The sequence below is a fragment of the Thunnus albacares genome, chromosome 12, assembly GCF_914725855.1.
Source record: "Thunnus albacares chromosome 12, fThuAlb1.1, whole genome shotgun sequence".
Classification (NCBI taxonomy): Eukaryota; Metazoa; Chordata; class Actinopteri; order Scombriformes; family Scombridae; genus Thunnus; species Thunnus albacares.
The window spans coordinates 27,227,309-27,253,606 of record NC_058117.1 but is presented as its reverse complement, the minus strand read 5'-3'; the positions used below and the strand labels follow the sequence as shown (position 1 = coordinate 27,253,606).

Sequence of the window (26,298 nt, the reverse complement as noted above, 5' to 3'; positions counted from 1 at the left end):
CACAAAAATCACCACATTTGAGCTGCTAAATAAAGAGCCGACTCAGGTTTTATATTCCAATATGATAATGTAATAGTCACACTTTCATAAATATGTACATGATGGTTTAAACGGAGAGAACGGTAATAATCTGAACACTCAGGACGTGACTACAACACTCATCAGGAAACATTCACCCTCTCTGTACCGCGCGCTTCAGCTCATTTGCTGCCATTTTTAAAAAAAAAATCCTATAAATAGAATTGGCTTTGTGTTTTTAGTACATAGTTAGTTCTTCCACTGTTGTACATCTGTAGTCCAGTTAAGTCTTCAATTAGAAAAATACCTACTGATAACATTATTTAACGATCCACGACGGATCTTTCTTTATCGTCTCGTTCTCCGGGCCCAGGATGGCGACGCCACACGTCCTCTGACCCACGCCGAGGTACCTGCGGGAGAACGAGAGCTCAGTTACATGTAGAAATGTTATTTTCTCCTCATTTATCTTTCGTTACTATTCTAAATAACAGGTAAAGATTTTACCTTCCAGCCACATCCACCAGGTTTTTATGATTGACAGCAAAGAGTCGTTCTCTGTAACTCTGCTTCATCTCGTCTGTGATTCCACTGAGGAAGCGACCCATTCCTGCAACACAAAGACCAGGAGAACAAACTAAGTTCTGCTGCTCTAAAGCCTCAACAAAAATAAAGGCAGAGCAACCAAATCAGGGCTGCAGCTAAGGATTATCTTTCATGATTGATTAATCTGTTGATTATTCTTATTAAACCATTAATTATTAAGTATAAACATGATAGAAAGTCTTGAAAAATGCCCATTAAAATATTGTCAAATCGCATGTTTACTCTGTATATAAAACAGAAAAACTGCTAAAAGAAACTCAAACTTCAACAGAAAATCGAAGAAAAAGATGCCACAGCTCAGAGAGCACAACAAACAACTGAAATCTCAATTTAGACGTCTACAAATCTGAACTCACACAGGAATTTACAGCATATCTATTGATTACAAGACCCTTTGGAAAACTGAACCTAAATTGTAGTTTCATACATTTCTGACTACATTAAATGTTGACAGCTCAAAAGATTTGATGAATTACAGCATTCAGTGCAGGCAGGATTTCAGGATGTATTAGTTCATTCACTTCATCTGGTCGTCTCACCTTTGTCTGAAGGGGCCACAGGTGCGTCGACCGCTGAGAAGACTGACAGCTTGGCTTCGTCGATGTCTTGCTGGGTGAACTGGCCTGACTTTGCCCAGTCCACACCTTTACGAAACGCTGACAAGGTCTGCGTCGAGTTCGGGTCCCTTAGAGACAGAAGAGAAATAAACTCTAATGAACTTTAATGTTTAAACTTGAATCATTTATGATACATATTTTAAACTTAAGTTGTTTAATAGCCTATATTTTCCTTCCCAACTGATGGATTGAAGTACATCCATATTTTACACAGTAATACTTTTTTATCCCAGGAGTTGAAGACTAATGTTCTGATGTTAACTTTTCATTTTTCTTTACATAATAATATGTTTGTATGTTACAATACAGTCAAACATTGTGATCATTTATACTGAAATGCTTCCCACCTGTATGAGTAAAAGGAGAACAGACCGCCTCCTCCCATCCTGGCCCCGCCCCCGTAGGCTCCGCCCTTCTCTCGGATCTCTCCGTGGAGATATTTTGCCGTCATCATCCTTCCCAAGAGACAAAGACTGACGGAGGAAAGAGAAGCTGGTATCAGACTAGGTCATTTAGAGAAAGTTTTGATGTCATTCAGAGAAAAGTGGGAGCATATATTACAGTCATAAAATGGAAATAAGAGATTAAATGACATTTAGTAAAGAATGAGTCACCTGGCGTAGTCCTCGTGGTTGAACGGTACCGTGCGAATAGTCTCGCTGACAAAGTTGACGGGGAAGGGCAGCTGGAAGAAGGTTTTCATCTGACACGGCTGGAAATTTGGCTCCTGTGGAGGAAGGGGAAGTGTTAAACAGGTTATTGCTGAGAAATACCTGCAGGGATTTTTTCTTAGACACTAATAAACAATAGGAGTACACATTTAGCACAATTAAAAGGTATTATACGCATGTATATATATTACATATTCATATAAACCACCATAACTGAGACAACTGCTAGTCTCATTCTCACACAAGCACCCACATCATTTAATATTCAGTCTTAAAACCAAGGCTACACTTTCGATTTTCCCTCCAGATTCCAGTTACAAAGACAACTTTCCTTCTTTGCTTTATGATAACAGGGATTTTCCGGCTGTTCCTGTTTTGTGTTTGTTCTGTTTATGGTAATTAATAAACTCAATGTGGCAGAGATTCATAGATGATAAAACAATTGTATCACATTTAAAAATGACAAACAGCACAATATGGAATAAGACAGGCTAAACTAAACTTACGGAGATGAGTTTCCTACTTGGCCCGGAGTCGTCCAGGAGGTCTAGTGGCCTCTGTATTAAAAGAACAACATCAAATAAAGCAAAATAATAAGTGAAATCATTTTTATTTGATAGATAAGTCAGTATGTCAAACATTCTGGCTGGTATAATCATTCACCTGTTGAAAGCTTACCTCGGTAATATTTGATCGGACAGGTTTGCGCTCTTTTCTGTTTCCAGCGACGTCCTTCATGAAATTCTCCAACTGTCCTGCTGCCTCAGACATTTTCTGTGGAGTTGCGTTAACCGCACACCTGTAAGGACAAAAGTATTCATTTCAAGTGAGGAAAACGTATAAAAACTAATACATTTACAATAAAAAAAACATCTTAATTGCACTAATTAGAACAAAATAAACAGCAGAGATGGACAGAAAGATAAACGTCAGGTCTGTGGGGGTTTGATGCAGACAAATCCCTCTGCAGTCAGTCATCATATAACCCAACAGGAAGCTCTGATCCAGTGTGTGGGTGCTTCATGTATCTAATCATATGAACCCACCTCATGTTGTCAGGATTGAGAAGGTGTTTTTTGATCCTGGGTAGAGTTCGGATGACTTGGCTCAGGTCTGACATCTCAGCTATCCTCTTCATAAACTTCACCTGATGTTCAAATAACCAAAAACACAAAACACTGTCTCACAAACTACTGTCACTCAAAAAAAACTTAATTTGAAGACATTAAAAGGGTCTCCGATAATAAAGAATCACATCATGTGTCTGGTCTGGGCAACAGGGCTAAAATCAATATCACAGTATTAACCTCAGTAAGTCATTATATGATAGTTGGACAGTTGAAAGTAGAAACTGAATAATAAAAGTGAGAGATACTCAATATATACATATACGTAGTGTACGATACCTGTTCCATCCCACCAAAAGTCTCCTGCAGGTCTCCCGCTGGAGTCAGGTGACGGCCTGCCCGGGTCATAGCGTACAAGTGACCAGAGTTGGAGATACCGTTGGCCAATTCCTGTGCTGACATCATCACCAGCACCCTCAGACGCTCCTCGTTATCAAGGTGGGGGCTGAAAAATAAAGTGTTAAAGTTGTGTTATTTAGCTACAACTATTTGTAGCTTAATTTTCAGCATCCATGAAGTGAGCGGCAGGTGCCTCTTGCTGCTGGGGGGGATGTGGATTGTTAGAGGACTCACCTGTTGAATATGTCGCTCCACAGCTCAAACATGTGAGGAAGGTTCCTCTCCAAGCAGGAGGAGGACAGGAGGACGCCCTGAAACATATCGAACACACGGATTTGGTGGTTTGAGAAGCAGCGCTGTAACTAAAAACATCACTGGTTCCAAAACCTGAAGCAGTAAATCAATTTTCAACAGAACTTCTCACTCATTCATTCATATCAAGGCAGGCAGAAAGCTGCAGCTTATCCCAGCATGCACTGGGATAAGAGCAGAAAGGCAAACGACCATTTGCCAGGCTGGCATGGGTTTAGAATTTTCTGATTTGCGTGTGTTTGGATTGTGGCAAAACATTTAGGTATGGCAACCTCTTTTGGTTGAGGTTTCAGACACAGATAGGTTGAGCTGGCGCTGACCTGCTCGTACATGTCCAGCTGGGTAGAATCAGGGATGACTTGGGTGGAGACAGACATGCCCCCTGTCCTCAGCTCCTTCTGCTGGGCCTGTTGCCTGTAGTCCAGAGCTCCACAGCCCATCCTAATTAAAACAGACAGACATACACACTTTCTTTGATATGTGCTTTGCTGGTTAGGGTACAGGTTAAAAGGTAAATACATAAATAATGGTCCATCTGTGCAAATCTGACATTTTAATTACAATAAACACACTAAATCAATCCACATCAGTGCTCTCCAAGCTTCAAACACCTCTGAACTACCATTTCTCTGTATCTGTCTCTCCACCCTCCAAATCCTGATCCCTTCTACAGACAGGTTAACTCACCTGGTAATAACACTACAGAAGAGTGGGACATAAAGCCTGAGGTCCTCTGGCAGGGTGTTGAGACTACACATGGCTCTGAAGTAAACCAAACCGTTAGTGGGCTGCTCACAGTACTGTACCGGCACGCCTCCTGCAGAGATCAGGAAACCACTTTATCAAATCAGTTTTTTCAAAACCAGAAACCTTGACTGTGATGTTGCTGACCACATTTTTATTATTGTACAAGTGTGATATAAAATGTAAGAAAATGATATACCTGCAGTGCTCATTTGAACAGGAGTGATGGGTATCGTGGGCTCGATGTCGGACACTTTGACTGCAGGTAGACAGGAGGCGTCCTGGGTTTTACTCTGAGCATCCAGCAGCTCCAGACCTTTACAACAAGAGACAATATGACACTGTAACGTCTAGTCTAGTGGATGGATACTTTTTGACAACCTTCCTGCAGACAAAAAAAAACACAGAATCCCCACATGGATCAGTGAAGTTATCGTTACCTTTCTCATAGATCTGCTTTCTGTCGTTGTCAGTCAGAACCTGGATCTTTTTCTGGAGCTTCTCCTCCTCAGCCTTGGCTTGTTTCTCCAGGTAGGCTTCATCCGGGCTCATGGACAGGGTCAGTCTGTGTGTGTTCTCCTGCAGGACAAGTTGACGGGAGGTGGAGGAGTTGAAGAAGTGAAGAACGGCAAAAATTAGCATTAAACCTTAAAATTCTACCAGAGGGACTCAGGTGAAGCCACTTTTGACAGCAAGTATCTGTCATGAACGTGAGAAAGACATAAAAACTCAGCTTCTGCTCTGTGGCTGAACTCCCAGTAGAGGAGGGAAAGAGGAAAGAGAGACTCCCTACAGGAACCAATACAGGATCATATGATTACATCAGGGCTCTATTACGACACAATGCAAAATACTACAATGTAGCTCTTTGTCATTACACGTCTGTTTGTGGGACTTTCGATACTGGTTAACATTTTCCTTCCTCAAGGATTTATGAGATGCCTTCTGATACATGCAACTGGCACATAGCTCAACTGGACTGCAGTGAAAAAAAAAAAAGTTAAACTGTACTGTTTTTACACTTTACAACAGCCTGTCATTGTTCTTTTTAAAGTTGCCCAACACTGGTGCATCCCTGCAAACATAAGCCTTTGAAATTTTGTAAAGAAATTTTTTTTTTTAAATTTAAAGAGTTGCACATTTTAAATTAGATTATTTCAGTGTCTTTTTCCTGCTTTCTGTCAACTTGAGATATCTCAGGACTCTGAGATTTGAATGCCAGACTTCTGCATGTTGTCCTGTTTTCTCTGATATCTGCTAACTTATACATACATACATACATATTTCAAAATTGTTTTATTCACCTTAAAGTAGTGTCTGACTTTGTCCTGGAGGAAGCGCGGGTTTTCCTTCAGTGCTTGTCTGAACTTTTCAACACTGTCACTGATCTGCAGCAGCTCCACAGGGTTGCCGTCATGATTCCATGATGATGCTATGTACTAAACACACACACACACGCACGAAAGGTTAAGAGTAAGAACTAAACAAACAGGCAAAAACTGAAAACAAATGACAAATGACTCAAACAATGTAATCAAAGACATACATTCTGACACTGAAGCAATCTTGTTCACTATTGTTTCCTCATAATTTCTACTTTATCAATCAAAGAAAAGCTACTTATGCTTATTACGTACATGTTTAACTGTTTAACAGTGTCCTTTTTGGAGATCATAGATTTTGGAGAGAGAGTATACTTTCTAGAATTGCAAAAACAAATCCAAGAGAAAGAAATCCGCAAAACAAACTGCTTCGTATTTAAGAGACAATAACCATGGAAATGTTTACATTCTCTGTTTGTTTAGGAACATACACTTTACAGGGAAAAGCAAAGAAAAACACTAGAATTCACACACAGAGAAGGCAAACTAACATCCTTAGTGTTGCTAAAAACCTCCCACGTAGAGGTTTTATAAATGTGCCGTTGACGTAGCTGAGAAGGTCCTTGTTGTTGTTGTTGTAGAAACAAGATGAAGGTTAGAGATAAACAGTAGTGAGCTCACCGAGGCCAGAGACAGGCCGAAGCTGGTGGACTGGTGTTTCATCTGGATCTCGATCTTGTGGAGGAGACCCTCGATCCTCTCCTCCTCGAAGCCGTTCCTGTGACGGATGATGATGAGGAATAAGTCGAGCTGATCTTGCACAACACAAATGTGGAAATGTTTTTTTTCCTGCTTCATCCTGTTGACTCATTTACTGAGTAATACATCTGGTTTACTCTGGATTGAGGAGCAGATAAAATGTCTGGAGTGTGAAGGTTATAGAAATATTGTGCAGTTGTTTCCTCCTGATGAATGAGTAAAACTGATTTCTATGGTTGTAAGAAGCCACCAAGCCTGACCTGCCTTTATAAAACCATGTCTGTTTTGTCAAATCTTTATGCCTTTATTAAAACAGGTTGAAAAAATTCAGAGTAGATTTGTTGCACTTCATATCTGAAGCAGTTTTTAAACATTTAACACTGAGCCATGTGTAAAAAAACACCAGAAAATAAAGTAAATCCACAATATTTACATGCAATATAGCAGATTCTGACTGCTAATGCACCTGTTGCTGCCATATGTTTGTGTCTACTATGATAAGTACTTACTCTATGATGTCATTGATGGTTTGGTTTATGATTTGTTTGACCCTCTCTGTGTCGTCCTCGGCCATTCCTTGCAGTCCAATGCTGAATGAAGCCTCTTTGGTGCTACCGTCATATCTGCAGAAGAGACGTCAACATGATCTCAACAAATACAGTCATGTGACAGGAGCTTAATGGGTTCTTCAAACTATATGTGCCATTGCACTGTTAATATTTTAAAGGCCGTGTCCAGTACACACCCGACTACAGAGGAGAAGTCGGTTCCTATCTTGGGTTCGATGAGAGCTTTGTAGAAGGGAGAGTTTGGACCGGAGATCATCAGAGAGGACAGCAGGCTGAGAGTGAAGCCTTCAAACGTGTCGGTGATGCTGCACGGAAACACCAGAAGAAGAGATTCACATACATGTTACTGAATTATAGATAAGGGTCCAAGCTTTACTTTTTAAAAGAGAACATGGCCAAGTTGACTGTGGTGTTTTTTTGTTTTCTATTTCCCAGACTTTCTCTTGATTATAGTTATTTCATTCAGCTTTTTTTGCTGTTTCTTTTCATCTTGAGGAAGATACCTCTTGAAACACTGTCAACACGACTATACGAGCCAACATAAACACATAAACGAGAAGCTCGAGAGCAACAGAGGAAGCAGAATCAGCGGCTTTAGAATCTTACAAATGCCACCCAACTTCAAAAAGGTGTTTGAGTACAAATGTCTCTATAAAACACAGCAGGAAACAGAAAGGGCTGATGTGATCTTACTCTCCCAGCAGGTAGCTCACACACAGCGTGTTCTGCCTGGCTGGATCTGGAGCCAGAGCGTCAGGGCTGCAGGTCACATGGTCCTCTCTCTGGGGAAACCGACGAAAATTCACAATGAGATCAGACTATTAAAAATGAAAAATGGAACCATACTTGCAAATAATAATCTAATACATAATTTAGTTTAATTAATTCAATTTTAAATATGCATAGCCCTACTGTGATCTCATATATCCATCTGCCAGTGCTGTGAACTTACGGGGCTGTTCCAGTGCGGCTGGGAGGGGACCTGCGTGTTCGGGTCGATGCGTTCGAACTTGGACAGAGCTTCTTCTTCAATTTGCTTCAGATGCTGCTCCAGTGGCAAGTCTCCATAGGTGAAGAACCTGAAGATCATGTTAAACACACTTTCAGGGGTTTGTCTATGTTAGTTTTTAGTTTTGAAAGTGTATATAGTCGTGAAAGAGGATGATGAGATGCGACAAAGGTTCCTGGCCTGATTCAAAGTGAGGATGTTGCGGTTTACACTGAACACATCCTAGCTCTGAGGCCACGATGACATACTGTTTTAAATCAACATGTTCCTTAATGAAGCACCTTAAAACCTACATGTTTAATTAAAAAGTATTCTGAGATTAATAAAAGTGGAGGGAGAGAAGAATGTCAAGAAAAACTAAGTTCAGGATGTTTCAAAAACAAGATTTTAGACAGAAAACTCTCATTAATTCTAATAAAACATCCCAGTTCCTAATTTCTTTCTTTCTTCAACAATTTATGATCGATTCTGTTAATGTGTGTGTGTGTGTTTCTCGACCTGGCGTTGCTGGGGTGGTAGTGTGTGGCGTGGAATTGTTTGAGTTGCTCCCAGGTGAGGTCGGGGATGGCCAGAGGCTCTCCGCCTGACACCACAGAGTAGGTGTGGTCTGGATACAACTTGTTCTGGAGGTGCTGGGCATACAGTCTCTCGTTGTCCGACTGTGAGAAAACACACACACACACACACACACACACAAGCAGATGGTAAAAGCATTTCGTGATACATAATGAACACCTTGGATTTCTGTGTTGTATTCAGCACAGTCACAACAACTTCAACACCCTCTTGGCATATTGGAAAAGGCTCAGTCTGATTACACATTTTCTGTGAAGAACTGTAGTAGGAGTCTGACTTTTGTCAGTGCAGCATTAATCAGAGTCAAAACAGCTTTGAACACTTCAATGTCAGACAGTCCACTATGTTTTAAACTTGATTCCAGTCTACTTTAAATGGTTTAAAGAAAGAGTTGATTTCAATGTAAAACAGAGCAAAAATACACACACACGCACACACGCACGCACGCACGCACGCACGCACGCACGCACGCACGCACGCACGCACGCACACACACACACACACACACACACACACACACACACACACACACACACACACACACACACACACACACACACACACACACACACCTGAACTGATCATTAGGACAAATACTGAATCTCAGCTATCAGCTGGACTCTGAGGCCAATGCTTTGTTTAATTTTTTTTTTCAGTTTTTACACTTTGTTCTGGAAAAGTGCAACAGCACCAGACAAACATTTGTGAAGCTTTACAAACTTTCTCTGTTACAGTTTTATATTGTATCAATGTATTATTATAACACACGTGTGCTGTTCACTTTGCATTAAAAGCTAAAACTATCGGGGGAGTTTGTACTCTGGACTGGGAAAGCTAAGTGTGATTGTGAAATAACATTAAAGCGTGCTAACATGGACTACAGTATTTATAAGGAGTCTTAATGACAGTGACAGAGAAAGTCTTGACTTACAAAAGCTCCCTTCATTTCATTAAACACCACTCCTTTAAACATCAGCGGTGAGTTAGGATCTGTGGGGTTTTCATTCTCCAGCCTCCAGCCTTCCTGCCTGGAAAAATAAAACATACAGAAACCAGTCGGGTATTACTGATTTCAAATAACGATTCTTTTCATTATTGATTAATCTGCATTTTCTGGATTACTTGTTTGGTCTATAAAATGTTCTTGTTTTAACTGACCAACAGTCGAAAACTTAAAGATATTCAATTTACTATCATACATAACAAAGAAAATAATTAAATGATCACATCTAAGAGATTGAAAACAGCTAATTTTTTGGCATTTTTGCTTCAAAAAAGGACTAAAACTATTTATCTATTATCAAAATAGTTCCAGATTAATGATGAATGATCAATGATTGACTTATTGATCGTTGCAACTCTAATAACTGTTCTGCAATAGTTAACACTCACCAGAAATCCTGCTCTCGTAAACAAGGGAAGAAAACTGCGTCCAGATAGACTGAAAGAAGATTCTGGAAGTCTTTTCCATTTTGGGTTGAGAAGGGATACATAGTGTAGTCACTGGCTGTTCAGGAAGAAACAAACAAACAAAACCTGAGTAAAAAGTTTGTTTAACACGTGTTTTTTTCTTTTCTTTTGTAGCTGGCTGGCAAAATGATTACAGATGTTTCTTATTCAACTATTGAAATATTCTCACTATGTATTAATACATGTAAACACTCTGATCCATTTTTAATAACTTAAACCCATAGCTGTGTTATTGATATATTATCAGTATATTCTGCTGTGTAAATACTTCACCACTTTACCTCTGGGATTGTCAAGCAGTTCAAGTGCATCAAAATAAAGCTGTGATAATGAATACAGCTAGAAAACTATACAACACTTGATTACACCATCTGTACATATGTAAAATACTTTAACATCGATCTGACTTGATCCTTAGTCAAGATACAACTGATATTTGGGATATTTCTGTAAATACACACAGATTTGACAAACAGTGTTCACACATTTAAAGGTCACTTGATTTTTTAGGGTCTAAATTATACTTCTACCAACCTGTGAAGGCGTTCATGAAGGTGGACAAGGACCTGTTGAGCATCTTGAAGAAGGGGTCTCTGCAAGGATACTTCTGGGATCCACAGAGCACCGTGTGCTCCAGGATGTGTGGGACCCCTGTGCTGTCCATGGGGGTCGTCCTGAACTGAACACTGAAACAAAAAAACAAATATAAGAACCAACAGTTTTTGCTTTTTAGTACATTGGTGTGCTGTGACTTGAATGGAGGGAAAACACAAAGTAAAAGACAAAGACAGAAAGACAAAGTAAAGGTTTTCAGATTGACTCTGCACATGATATACGAGTATGATATGAATGGAGAATAGTACTAAAACACATTTAAACCAACCTGAAGAGGTTATTGGAATCATCTCTGGCTGCATGCAGGTACTGAGCTCCTGTTTTATCATGAGTCAACTTCACTGCTGTGAGAAACAAGTCAGGGACCTCCACAACCTGTGAAAAGCAGAATTACAGCCAAAATGACCATCTGTTAGTGAGGACTCCAGACAATGTCATTCAAGGTCAAGGTCAAGTCACTGTCGTTCATTTATGTTAGTAGTAATGGAGGCACAGGAAGGTCAAGGAGATCACAATAAGAGATTCATCCATAAACAAATTCACATCAAGTTTATGCTACAAGCTATGTTTACCAACCTTTGCACAACTTTGAATAGACGTCTTATGACATTTTTCAAGCTTATCCATAGAAATTAGCAGTATGTTAATGTGCCAATGACAGCTATCAAAGATAATACTTCAAATGAAGCTGGATCATTACACTTACCTCTCTGACTGTAAAGCCGTGGATTTTCTGTCCTGTTTTGTACTGAAGAGCCCTCTCTCCCGCTGAAGTGCTCTTCAGCCTCCAGGTATGCTGCTGTCCATTGAAACTAGGGGGAAAAAAATACTTATTAGTATACAGAATTAATTAATTAATCCTCACACAAACAATAAGTATGTATGTACATTACTGTGCACTTTAGATGTTTAGATTCTTATCCATAATGCAATTCCATTAGGGAGGCGTCTGATCTGTCTTAAATTAGTTCTGCTGCAAGACAACTAGCCCAAACATACAGCCAGAGTAATAAAGAACTATCTTAAGCCCCCATCACTTACATTGCAAGTGCGTTTTGAAGATCAGTATGAACAGGAGGAGTGTTAACAGTAAGAAAAACCTATTTCAATGTTCATTTGGGAACCTGACTGTTGTTTTAAGACACATTTGGAAAAATGTGAACCCGTATTTTAAGTTAAAGCAAGTGGCTTTAATCTTCAATTTAACATTACCTAGTTCTGATACCCCCATGTTCTGGTTTAGGGCCAAAATAGAATTCTGATCTTCTGATACATGAACCATCCAGACCTCTCAGGTCGTCTGGGACAGGTCTGCTTTCTGTCCCCTGAGTCAAAACTAAACCCGGAGAAGCAGCTTTAAATTTCTATGCTCCACAAATCTGGAATAAAAGTCTGCAACTCTTAGTCCTTTTAAATCAAGAAGACTGAAGACTTTTCTGTTTGCCGCTGCCTTTTATTAAATCAAACTTGAGGATTTTGATTAATATCTTGCCCTACAGTATAACTCTTATTCTCTATTTTAACTTACTTTGTTATTTTATGTTTAACTCTTTTCACTACATTTAAATGTATTTTTTATAATGCCTTGTATTTCTTTTACATTTTGTCTTATTGCCATTTGTAATTTGTGTAAAGCACTTTGAATTGCCTTGTTGTTGAAATGTACTATACAAGTAAACTTGCCTTGCCAAAACAATATTAATTGACCAAAATACATATATTTAAACAGCCGACAGGCAGCTGAACTAGCCATTACATTAAAAGGGCGTCAACATAAAAATATTAACAGTAACGTTTGCCATCTCAAAAAGGGAAGCTTTCTCATGTTAGGTTGCATCAGCTGTTACATCAGCTTATATCACACTTGTATAAAGCCAAAACAGCCTTTTAATAATATCTCAATATCTTGTCAAAGGCAGTAAGACAAGGCTGTCATGTTACCATAAAGTCAGCAGCCCGCAAATATGTCGTTTCATCAACCTGGCCAGGTGTGTTAGCTTCACGGTTATTTGCTGTACCGTTAGCTAAGTTACCTTAGATATCGAAGTTTCTGGAGCGCCGCCTTCGTTTGCCGAAACATGGCTTTGTCAGGGGTTAAATTACACAACAATGACTATCCCTGCTATGTTCGGCTAAAAAATTACAAAATTTTACTAAACTAATGTCAATAAATCCACATTATTTCGGTAAAGCATCCCGGGTCCGTGTCCTCTCACGCCGTGTGTAGTACAACTGACACATTGGATCAGTAGTGCGCATCAAAACGGCCGTAACACCTGCGCAGACGGCAGATCTAACAGTGATTTACGACACAGTTATCCCCATCCTACAGCATTGGAACTCTACACATACACGCGGAGCAGTTTTTGACACTCGTGAGCAGAACTTTCACCTCGCATCATGCTTGTTTTCGATTGGTCCAGCTGGGGAAGAAGAGTAGCTATGATTGGCTGAACGTCACATCTCTAAGGTTACCAAACGGTGACTAGTATGACGAGTTTTTGAAGGGCAGGAGTTTTGTGACAGATATTCAGCCCTGAAATCAATTTTGTTCCAACTTCATATTCAACATTTTTAGATTTTAAACTAACTACTAACTAACTATTAATTTTATCCACAATTTTCTGGTTTTAACTGTGATTCAACCTTTTCTCCAGCAGATGTCGCTGTTACATCATATTTAATTAGACAAAAAAAATATGTTGAGCAACTCATTTCTTTTTTTCTAAATGTTCCACTCTGGCCTCCCAAAGTTTAAATAACACCAACAGCGGCCAACACATATTATTCGAGTTAAAGTGTACAATTTTACTGTCCAAAAAGTGTTTACTAAGTTCCCCACACTTATTTTGAACATACTGTATTTCACAGAATCTAACATTTACACACTGACACGTTGGTACTTTTAAGACTGCACTGCTGTGTTGCTAAGCAACTTTTGCATTATGCCATGACAATGCAAAATTCTTTTAATGTCGGGTAGGGCTTAAAGGATTAATATATAACTTTTCTTTAAAGGGAAGCTACTTTACTAACATATCATACAATGTACATTTGCATTAGTTAGTTAATTTTGTTCTTAGCATTAGTGGTTGATGTTTAAAGTCTGTTATAATCCACGGGATGGTTACAGAGCAAACTTTATTAACAACAATGAAGTTAATACTATTGTGTCCAAATAACCCTTCTCTCATTGACATGCAAAGGGTTTTTGCACTGTCTGAAGGCTTATAAATCCTCCTTCTGCCTTACTCATCTCCATCACTTTCATTTTCATGACCTCTAAATGAATTGAGAGTATATACCCTTGAGAATCTTAATTAGAGTATTAGAGAATTGAAGCGATGTCACTTGCATTTTCTACATCTTCTTATTCCGGTAAAACATACACTGCATGGTCATGGCCAGATTAACCTGTTAGGGGCCAAAATGAGCTGCTAGGCCTCTATTAAGCCCCATCACTCCCACTCTATGTGTAATGTACACATTATTCCTGTGCTAGAATACAATGCAGCTTCACATTTGCCTTTTTTTTTTTTTATTAAACATTCAATAATAGATGCACATATGTGGAGAAATGTTTGCATGCCCCTAAAGATCTTGGATGCTGGGGCAGTTGCCCACTCTTCCCAGTGCTTGGTGTATTCAAACCTATGATGCCATATGGCAACACCATTAAATCAAATGGAGCATTTTAGATGTTATCTTACATTATTTTACAAACATTTTGGTGGAATTCAGCCAGACATATTTGAAACCTTGGGATATCTACTTGAATTTGTAATAAAATTTACAGAGTCTGAAAAAAAACCCCAGTGGCATAATGTGTGTTTATAAGGATGGTCCTGTTGGGTACAGCAGGGTATAAAATCATTTTATATCACCTGAAATCAACTGGTTTAAGGTGATTCTAATAGTTTATGTACATCAGCTTTGCCACCTCCTTTGCAGTCTGCATTTCAAGACCAAATATGCACATCATAACAGGTGGACAAGACTGTTCCTTTTGAAATGCGACCAAGAAATGCAGCGATTTTATATATAATATCCCAAAATCCACTGCATGCAAGTCACTGGTCTCTGTGAAGCAAGGAGGGAAGTAAATGCTATCCGTTTGAAAGGAGGAATCATGCAACCATGTGTTTGGTTGCGATATCAAATAAATCTACTATGGAAAGCGTGATATATTTTAGGATACGTTTGTGTAAATACCACAGTAGAAATAATAGTACAGAAAAGGTTATAGAGGTGTGTGTAGTCACTCTAAATCTACCATGAAATACTGCAGACTCACAATAAGATCCTAAAGGATTATAGTCAGCTCTGATCTTAATATGGACTCTCCAGCACCACGTGAATCTTCTTTCTTCCCTACAAAAATCATTCTGTCTGTATTGACAGCAACAGTAGACTGCCTTTTCTTTCTCTCTCTTTTTTTTTCAATATCTTTTGAGGCACCCACGGTCATCCCTTGTGTTTCCACTGACAGCATGTGGGAGATTTTCCAGCAGCATGAATAGGAGGCCTTGGTGAGGAGGCAGGAGGGGTTTTTTAACAGAGCAAGAGCGTCCTCCAACGTGGTGGCTGGCTCCAGTCTTGTCACTGCATGTTCATTATCAGCGAAAAAACCTTGATGGCACAGAGCGGGGTGAAACAGATGCTGCAAAAAAAAAATATCTTAAAAACTTGGTTACATGAAAAGCAAAAGGCCAACATGAGGTGACATAATTTCAGTGAAAGTTTGACTCTTTTCAAGGATTTTCTTACGGTAGGTCACACTTAAAGAGGTGGAGTAATTCGATTTTATAACATTGTTGCTTGCAAGAACATTGTACTTATTCCCTTTCCATTTGTCTTGTGTAATTTCAAGTGAAATACATAACTGCAATCTACAGGAGGTATTTTTTGTGTTTTAAAGTCAGAGTGAAAGAGCTTTTTGACCGCAGCTGCTCCTGTTGATGCAGGGTGTTGAGGCAGGACATAGTGTAGGGAAGAATGAATGAAAAAGTATAAAATTATGGGATTATAGAGAGATTTATAGAGAGATTTTATTTCCATACTTTCCACATCCACATGACATTTTCTCATGTTTTAGTGTATAAGAATAAAAACAAGAAAATAAAAATGTCCTTATATTTTGTCACTTTTTGTCACATAGGATTATATAAAGATGTGGAAAATTAGCAAGTAAAAAGTTGAAAAAGTTATTTTTCATTTCACGGTGACTTTAAGGTCAACTGAAGGATTATATACGCCCCTATAGGTTTGACTCTTCAGCCCCTCTGCTTTGAAATATTTGAACAAAGTAATAAATACATGGTGGTCACGTTATAAACAAGACTGTTTTTATGTGTTCTGACAAGAGGATAAATTTGGATGAGATAATATGACACATGGACAACACATCCTCAAATGTCAAATAATATATATATATATACACATATACAAATATACTATCCAAAACATACTTGAGATAATGGAAAATGAATGTTACCCTACATATACAGAATGTATTGTTGTCAGGGGATGTGAGTGACCAGTTCCATGTTGCAGTTTTAGTGCTCTTTCCTCCAGGTAATCCACAGGATTTTGTAAAGGTCTGGACTGTCCAGACACCGGTTCATCCAGGCTTAAGTGATCCATCAGTGTCAGATGGAAAACAAAAACCCCGGCTTCTCACGCTCTTCCTCACTCTTTGTCTTTTACAGCTTTGTCATCCAGTGACAGTTTGCTGAGCATTGATGTTTCTTTCCCCAGCAACAACCTGCCACATATTCTCACAAAGGGAAAAATTTATTATAGACAACGCGCTTTCAACTTTGTGGCAACAGTTTGGAGGAGATCCTTTCCTGTTTCAACATGACAATGCCCCCGTGCACAGAGCCAGCTCCGTGAAGGAATAGATTTCCTCGTTTGGTGTTGAAGAGCTTGAATGGTCTGCACTTAGCATTGACCACAACTGCATCCAACACCTGTGGGATGAAATGAGAAGCTGACTATGAGCCAGGCTTTATACTCTTGTAGCTGAATGGGAGCAAATCCCTGCAGCCAGGTGCTAAAATCTGGTACACAGCCTGAAACTAGAAGAGTGGAGGCTGCAGATTAACGCCTGTGGTTTTAGAATGACATGTTGACAATCAAATATGGGTGTGAATGTCAAAAGCTTTGCACGTATTCGGTCATAAACCAAAGTGTTGGACAAATTAAAAATCTGACCTGATGATGATGCTAGAGGACAAGTTAAAGGATCACCAAAGTGATTATAACTCATCCAGAGGAAACCATTAATGTGAGTACAAAACTTCATGGCAGTCCAGCCAATAGATGTTGAGATATTTCAGTCTGGAACAAAGTGGTGCACTAACCGACTGACCAACTGACTCCAGGGATGAAAAATTGCTCACTGATATAATAGTAAATCTCAGAGCTTTATTGTTGAAATGATTCAAACAGTCACATCATTTCTATCATTGTTTGACACTGTGTGCTCTGCAGTGACCACATTTAACGCACATGATGCAACCACATCATGCACGCTGGCATTTTGGCTTGCACTGGCTGTATCAGCGCTATAAGGTTTATCACATAACGCCCTCTCCGTCCCTTTATCACTCCCCTCAAAAGGGCAAACAAAGGTTGGGTATTTGATAAAATAAATTATCACGGGCTGTTTACTTTAAGCCCGGTCCATGAGCGGGAGGAGCTGCGCTTTCTCTTTCAACTCAAACATCCAAGCCTTCATTTGCACCAGGTAATAGAAGTGAGCGAGTGGGGTTGTTTGTATATGAAATAACCATATTTTACAGAATGGAATGAGCTGTAATTTTGAGATATTGAACAATATCCAGCGACGTTTTTGTCTCGCTGAACTCGGATTGATCTGGGAAAATGCGTTTTGGAATGAAGCCGTTCCAGATTGTATAACAACATGTATTAAAGCATGAAGTAATTTGATGCCAGCCATCAGTGCATGTGTTGCTTTTGTTAAAAAAAAAAAAAAAAAAAACATCATTGAGGCAAATATTCAACCTGATGCTTGTTGACTCTTGGGATCATTTTCTTCATCACAGTTGCTCGCGCAGGTGGTTAGTCAGGATGAAAGACGTCTTACAGACATTGTGAATGTGCAACAGAGGTCAAATTCTGTGTTTGGGCATATTTTTTGATAAGAAGGTGTGAAAGTCTGTTATGCAGAGTCAAATTAATACCTCTGTGATATGAAATATTGAGTTGCTTTGAGAGTATAAGTCCCATGGGGCTCTTTGCTTGGCCACTAGCCGATCTGACGCGGCTTTGCTCTTTTTTGCACCGAAATGTCAATTTCTCCCCAGACCTTTTCATTAGCGCAACATTTTAGATGGATAGTTGGCCCTGGGTCTGCACTCCCATCCCATCCACTTTCCTCCTCACCACTGGGGCCAATTAGGGCGCTGGAGCTGAAAATAAATGAAACGCGGTGGCAAAACAGCGTTTACTTCAAAACCTCGTGCTTAATTTGAAGATATCTCTCTGATCTGAAGTTGAATTAGCAGGGTGATATTCCTTTTGATCTTGCAGGTTTTGCATTTGTTGCCAACTTATTGAGTGGAGACTCTAGGGGAACAGTCAGTGCTCAATGTGTGGATACATGGGATGCACACACACACACACACACACACTCATAAAGAAAGTGCATGTACTAGAGCTGAGTGCTATCTTCTCCATTGCTTTTACTTCAAGACACACACATACACACACACACACACGAACAAAATGTGCCCACAAAGACCTCTGAGATCCCTCACTGACAGGGTATCACAGCCCCTGACCATCAAAACTACATGACTAACCCTGAGCCTTACCCTGACCTTGAAGGATAATTCTGGCTTATTACAACTTTCATCTAGTTTTGAACATCAGTGAGAAACCTGAGCGGTCAGATGTTCAAACAGGTTGTAAACAAGCATAAGTAATAAACCATTACACAACAAATCTGTGTGCAGAACTACAGTATGTTAAACTAAACATTAGGTCTGTAAGCTAATGGATGTTTTTTAGAGCAGTGCAGTATGACAGTTTGGGTGATAATTTTAAGTTTCCCATTGTTTTCTCTTCCAGAGAGGGTTTGGCTAACATGTGGGTTTGTTTACAACCTGTCTGATCATTTGATGGCTTGTGCTCTCTTCTCCTGTAAGCATTTCCAGATTTCAGCAATTAACTTCAATAAAATGTTTCCATAACTAACAGAAATTATGGCCAAAACTACGAACATAAGACCAAAGTTGAAATAAACCAGAATTATCCTTAAGAGGAATACATCACCAAAGATGTTCTTATAACTTACTCAGCACACTGTAGATTTGAAAAGTATGTATGTATGTTCTCCTTCATGGAGGACGGCAGCTACAGTCAACTTGGATTCACAACGGTTGCAATAAATTCATGGTGACCAAGAGTCACAACAAACCCTAACCCTAACCCAATGGCAGAAAAAAAAAGTGTCAAAACACACTAAAATGTCCAAAGAAACTCCTGATGTTGTTGAATGCATGGCTTCTGTTGGATTCTGACCTACTGACAAAGTTACAATTGTTTGGAAGATACTAAACATACAAATCAACTTGGATTCACAACAATTGCAATTAATTTAAATGGTGACCCAGAGTCACAACAAACCCTAACTCTAACCCAATAGCAGAAAAAAATGTCAAACACATCAAAAAAAAGGTCAAAACTTACTAAAATGTCCAAAGAAACGACTCATAATCTAATCTCTGCTGTTTTTCTATATACTCAAGATGTTCCTAATGTTGCTGAATACATGACTTCTGTTGGATCCTGACCTACTGACAAAGTGATAATTGTTTGGAAGATACTAAACATATAAATCAAACAGCGAAGAGGATTTTGCTGAAGGTTTGGTTTCTATTGTCGTTTTGATGTTTTTTCTGTGATGCTTGGTTGCCATGGAAATCTACTGCACCTGCTGTGAATCAGCATTAAGTGTTAAAATTCACTCTTGACCTTGGAAACAGTAGTTGGGCAAACAAATCTTAACTCATCGTCCATTTACTACTTTTTTTTCCCGCAGCATTCAACCACATCTCATGGTCTTCCTCAGCGGATGGAGTGTGCTTACTTGTCATGGAGGTCTATAGCTGTCATCCTTCATGAAGGAGCATGCTATAAACTTCTCAGAGCCACTTATTAAGGTGACTTATATTTGATTTTAATTGAGTAATCATTTCACTTAAACCACATTCTAAGCTTGTCCCTAAAACCAAGACTTAACCCTGCACTCAAAGAAAAAAATGTATCTGATGTACACTTCCCCCATCAGTTTGCACACACTCCTTAGACATAACACACACACACACACCTCCTAGACATAAACATTCCCTAGTAACACACACACACACACACTCCCACCACAGACAGCAGTCACCTATGTCTGCCCGGTTAAATCCGGAGCGTCGTTCGTGTGTTTGACGCTAATCTGGACGGATCGTCTGGACGGACGCTGGCCCTCGTACCTCAGACTCACATAGCTCTCCTGACACACAGCCCGAGGCTCTGCTGTTTTTATTTGGACTGTGGTAACATTTTAAAACATCACACACACACACACATACAGCGTAGCTGTCCGAGCACCGGTGAACCACACATTGTGTCCGCATGAGGAAATCGATAACACGTGAGGTAGCCGGGTTCAAAACATGATTGGATGTGAATTCTCTTGTTCATGTGTTGTGGGTTCAGTATTGAGCTGCTTGCTGGCTGCTAATAGCCCCTCAGTGGGTGTGTGTGTGTGCTGCTACTGTGCTGATTTTGAATGGGATTGATTCTCACTCCTGTGCCAGAATATCTACTAAATTACGAAAATAGCACTTGAAATTCGTCAAATTTGACCTTTTCATGATCACAATTAACACCCATCAGAATGTATTTACTGAGGACTATATCAGCTATACTGCAGTTTTAGTAGTCAGGAGCTGTTGCTGTTTGATAGAATGTAAAAAAGCTTAGAATTCAGCTTCAGTCAATGTTATACATCACATTGAACAGCAAACGTATTGACGTTTGTTGAATATGAATTTTTATTGAGTCTGCACTGTTTGTGTAGAGCCAAAATAAAACCTGAGAGAGACTACAAGTGGATTGGCTTTTGTTGTAACTGCAAATGCAGTGATTACAATGTCTTAAAGTCATGTTCAGAAACATAAAAATACATGTTTTTATAACCTTTATGGTATTATGCATGTGTATTTAGTCTGTCAAGACAACAACCATTTAGTGCATTATTTTTAATAAACTTATCTGGGTGGCGCAGCCGTTGCAGGATTCCCCTTTGTTGTGTAACTACATTTATTTTCTTTTAAAGCAGCAGAAATGATCTTGGCTTATAGAGTTGTCAGGTGTGAGGAGTCACTGGTTCCCATTTCCCAATTCAGAATTTTTTCCCATTAATTTGGTATGGCAAATGACTCAAAATACTATGATACCCATGAGCCTCAGCCTCTGTTGATATGGAGAAGAAACCTGCCAAAGCTGCAAATCAGAGGTGCAGCAAAAAACAAAATGCTTCCTCATTACAACTGACAACATAAAGTGGTGTGCAGTCGCTGAATGCATTTGAAAGTGCGCAGGCTTGTGCCATTGACTTTTTCTCAATGCACATTATATATCTTCTAACCTAGTCGTTTGAGGGTGTGTAAATCGTACAGCACAGGTCAGGACTTCTGTAAGTGCTGTGTGCAGTCAGTGAGGCTACGCTAACGCTAGCTGTTGACTGGTCAGTAAATCCTTCTGTAAAGTCAGTAAATCCAAACTGTATCCCACCGGTTTGTTAAACCACAAACGTCTCATTTTATACTTCTACATGTGTTAAATACAAAAGATGCAACATGTGGATGTGGAGGATTTTGAATTATTTAAACACAACTTTGACAGAGCTGATGGCTCAGCAACGAAAAGTAATGAGTAATGTAACGTATAACTTTGCTGCTGAGTAATGAGTAAAGTAATGTAATTACTTTTACAATGAGTTATGTGTAAACAGTAATCTATCCATCCATCCATCCGTCCATCTATCTTCTATCTATCTATCTTAAGGACATTTTCTCTAATGTTTTCTCATATCGTGCTCTGTGAGTTCACTTATGTGGGAGTTTTTTCCCTGTTTGAGGAGCCTTCCCAGCAGCCTTGGCTGTGACCTCTAGAGAGGACAGATAATAACTTCACTGCAATGAATGTTCAAAGTTAGTTTGCCCTCCACCCACAGCTATATCTCCAATTAATGCATTCGCTTTCAAGCTTGCACTCCTCAGACTTTCTCTCTCACACATACACAGTCTATCTCCACATCTGAGTGTGTGCACGCATTCGGTCGGTCTCATTCGGTGTTCATACATAAGAGTATTTATATTTTTCCTCTCTGCACCTGCTGTTATGGCAAAAAAAGTCTGTTTTATCTATTGCATTCCACCTTATTTCAAGTCATTTTATCTTTGAAAAAACTAGAAATGTGATAAAATAAGCAACAATATGTAGCCAACTCTGAACACAGATCCTTTAATCTAAATATATATCTTACATTCTTCATCCATCTTGCATCTTTATATTTCCATCTTTCTTAATATTTACTTCTTTTAAAGGACCAGTGTGTAAGATTTTATGGCATCTAGTGGAACGGACTTGGCAGAGATGGAATATAATATTCATAAGTATGTTTTCATTGGTGTATAATCACCTGAAAATAAGAATCGTTGTATTTTTGTTAGCTTAGAATGAGCCCTTTATATCTACATAGAGATATGGAGGCTGCCATGTTGCACCACCATGTTTCTACAGTAGCCCAGAATGGACAAACCACTGACTGACACTAGCTCTAGAGAGGGCCTTTCATGCTTTTCGTGAGTTTTGCAACCACCGTAGGTTCTCCTACACGCTTGGAAGGAGAGGGGGAGGGGTGTTCTGTTGGTTGCAATCTGCAACCTCACCACTAGATGCCACTATTTCCTAAATACTGGTCCTTTAAAATATTTTTTTTCTCTCTGCTCTGGTGGAGTTTTCTTACTGGGCAAACAGTGAAGGTACTGTCGATGTCATGTTTGATAGAGACGGACATTATTTCATCTGAGGTTCATCTACTGTCACTCCACATGTGCACAACAGTAGTATGAGTGTTTGGTTTGAACCTGTGAATTGTTTTTCTGTTTGTTCAAATGTAGCCTACATTCTGTATTTGGCAGAATTGTTTCTGAACAACTGTCATACCGATAAAGTCATTGACTCGAATTAAACCGTATAAAGCAGCCACAGATTGACAGGTGTTTGCCAACACATCAGTGTGTTTCCACCTGCTGCAGCCTTGCTATAACCTTGCTGAATATTTCATATCTGCCAATATGTTTCTGTGTCACACTTTTGAAGTTGTGGCGTCGAATTTCACAGGGGTGAAATTTTTGGCGGATTGTTTTTTTCTTTTATTGTTTTGCTTTGCCTTTTTTCCTCCACAACGTCAATTTAGCATGCATCGCTCATCAAAAGCAACCTTGTCTGCCAGCTGCTGAACAGAAACTGTCTCTTTCAGAACCTGGCTGTTGTCATACGTTTAAATTATTCATCCGAATTTTAATAGACAGGAATATGATTATATAGTTTGACAATGAAGAGGAGGGGGCAGAAGAGGGGGGGAAAAAAAATCCTCCAAAATTCATTTCAAACATTCATGCATATTTAATAAGCTGGGTGCCAAGACTTCACACAGCAGTATAATCCCAATATGCGGCAAGTCGTTATCGCTGTCATAGGCAATATGCAATAATTCTGCCACTGTGCACCTCTTTGGAAGACCAAACAGTGTGGTACTGGTGTTCAACAACCCCCTCCCAAAAAAAAAAACAGCATCCAAAGTCAAAACCACAGTTTTCCTCAACCACATGCACAATCACAAACACACACATCTTCCTCTCAGATTCCTTCACTGCCTTACTTTGTACTCAACAGCACTCCTGTCCTCCTTGTTGCCATCTCTGCTTTCTGATGGGTGTAAATGGGTGATGCGTGGGTGAGGGCGTTCCATCCGGTAGCATCTCTAAACACACTGTGGAGTGTGTTTCCACCTCTCCCTCAAACCTCTCGACAACCCCGGCGCTTCGGAGGGAGGTGACAAACAAAGCACAAATGAGGTTTTATTCTCTACTTTTTTTTCCAAAACTCTTGAGGAACACAATCTCAGAAGAGAAATATTCATCAAATGGCACAATGGTGAATGCAGAAACACTTCCTCTATCTCTTTTGTGTGTGTGTATATGTGTGTGTGTGTGTCTCCCTTGTGGAAATTTTTAATTGCAGGCTCCCCAGTGTCCCAAGATTGTGGAAGTGTTGGAGACAGTGTTCAATAATGAAGCAGAGCTGGGAGAGCTGTTAAAATACAAACACATGAAGATAGAGTGGGAGAGGAGGTGTTGGTTGGTGGCGGTACTGAGGAGGTGTGTGTATGGGGGCTGGGGTAGGGATGATGTAAACCCCTTAATGGGCTTCCCTCAATGGGGCTGCGAAAAGAGAGTGGCGATGGGGGGAAGGCAGCCAGACTGATTCACAATGCATTTGCACCTTAAAGAGGACACTCTTTCTTATTGCATTTAATAATGCGTGTGTGTGTGTGTGTGTGTGTGTGTGTGTGTGTGTGTGTGTGTGTGTGTAGCCTGATTCAGTCAACAGGTAACACACAGGTTACTGAGTGCATGTGTAGGAGGACAGAGAGATTTATAGCTCATACATTGTCACTCCTGTATAAACCATATACACTAAATAATAAAAGATGAAACTTTCATATAAACAAAAGGTCAGTTTCTCTTCTCACTGTCATTGGTTGATGTGACTCAGACTGTTAAAAAAAAGTGGATGGTTACTGATAACACTTGAGTTGCTTTTGTCAATCATTAAAAAAAACCCAAACATTTCAGCACTTTTCACAAAATAAAGGCAACACAACGCACTCGTTATTTGGAAGGTCTTGGCTCCAAACGGGAAAGATGGCGCCGACCGTAAGCTGCAACTCTGGGCTTCAAACCAGCTCCAGTGCAAACCAACAGGTGACGTCACACCTCACAGTCTACGTAGTAAGTAGATGACAAAACAAACTACCCACAAGGTCCATTTAGGAGCTGTTTTGGAGCTCTACAACATCCTGTGATAGGATTGAAAGCTCCAGAACAGCTACTAAATGGACCTTCTGCTGACACTGTTACTGTTTCCAAGGTTAAGTTTGAATTTTTCAATCTTAATTTGTACAAGTAATCAATATTTGTTCTCCAGGAGACGAACAAAACAGACTTTTAATGCCACTATGCATCTGATTAAAAAGTCTCATGCTCTGAATACAAATTGAGAATAATAACTGGCTCACAGCTTTTCCTTATGAAGCACTGCAGCTTTGACTTGAGTTGGGAAAATATATCCATATTGTATTTGTTTCTCCCTTGTTGTGCTGCAACGATGTGGCTAGCCAATTAATGCACTGAAATAAACCTATGTGATCTTTCTGAAATAATTAAATTCACAGTTAAATGCTTTGATTTACTGTTTGTAGGATGTTTCAGTTGGAAATTTTCATGCATGTAGAATAAAAGTACAATGATTGGAACGATAAATGGAGCCGACACATATATATTACTATAAAATGATTCATAAAACATCAGGTAACAGGTATACTACTTAACAAATTAGTATTAGCATTATTGCTGAAGTTAATTTCAAACTCAGACTGCGAGGTGAAGATTTTCCACCTGCCGTAATAAAAATTATGCTGCAGCTTTTACAGTTTGACTCCAATTAACATTCACATTTACAGCTTTGGCATACTGTATCTGACTTTTTCTCCCTTTATGGATTCTGTGGGTCAGAGTAAGCTAGAAGGAGATCACACACACACACACACACACACCACTTTTTAAATAACACGGCAGGAAATTACCCTTTTCTCACTCTACTGTGCCGAGTAATGGTGAAATGACAGGTGGTTACCAGCCAAGTGGTTCATACAGAGGATGTGCTGTACCAGCTGTGGTTGTAATAAGAGAAAACTGCAAATTCAGAAAATATAGATGATTTCAAACTCTTACCGGTTTCATTTTTTTGTCCTCCAAAAAGTAAGAAAGTACACTTCTCTTTCAGAGTTCAGGTGCGTGTCATTTGGAGATGAAACTCCCGGTCGTGGTACCTGACCGTTCCAAAATGCTTCAGAGTCTGAACAAGCCCCCCGTCACCCGTTTCAGAGCCGGCGTCCAGCAGCCACCTGCTTCCCATGAGCCTCTGGTGGGCTGTTGGCCTCCATTCATAAACGCTGGGGAAATTACACATGTCGGCTCTGACCTGGGCGGCCATGTAATGGGCAGCACGCATAATTAACCTGGAGAACATTTATTAGCCCCGATGGCACTGTAGGCAGCGTGAGGAGGTGTGTGGTGAAATATATGTGTGTGTGTGCACATGAAAGGGAAGGGAGACATTTGAAGTGTGTGCACCTGAGTATATGAAAGAAAGTAATGGGAATATGTGT

General features: G+C 39.6%; 1 protein-coding gene across 1 annotated transcript; it reads right to left on the bottom strand.

The window, feature by feature from the left end:
• Nucleotides 1–222: 222 nt before the first annotated feature.
• On the bottom strand, nt 223–13,078 carry pitrm1 (pitrilysin metallopeptidase 1). The gene is made up of 27 exons (XM_044367197.1): nt 12,788–13,078; nt 11,461–11,566; nt 11,023–11,129; nt 10,674–10,825; nt 10,062–10,176; nt 9,601–9,697; nt 8,592–8,752; nt 8,037–8,163; nt 7,778–7,866; nt 7,261–7,389; nt 7,025–7,138; nt 6,438–6,534; nt 5,739–5,873; nt 4,875–5,013; nt 4,634–4,750; nt 4,378–4,507; nt 4,011–4,131; nt 3,613–3,689; nt 3,319–3,484; nt 2,959–3,059; nt 2,591–2,711; nt 2,419–2,469; nt 1,856–1,968; nt 1,589–1,714; nt 1,164–1,309; nt 526–628; nt 223–431 (listed from the first exon to the last, which is right to left on the bottom strand). The coding sequence occupies exons 1-27, from the start codon at nt 12,832–12,834 to the stop codon at nt 338–340; spliced, it is 3,081 nt and encodes a 1,026-aa protein (XP_044223132.1). The 5' UTR covers nt 12,835–13,078; the 3' UTR covers nt 223–337.
• Between the last annotated feature and the right edge of the window lie 13,220 nt (nt 13,079–26,298).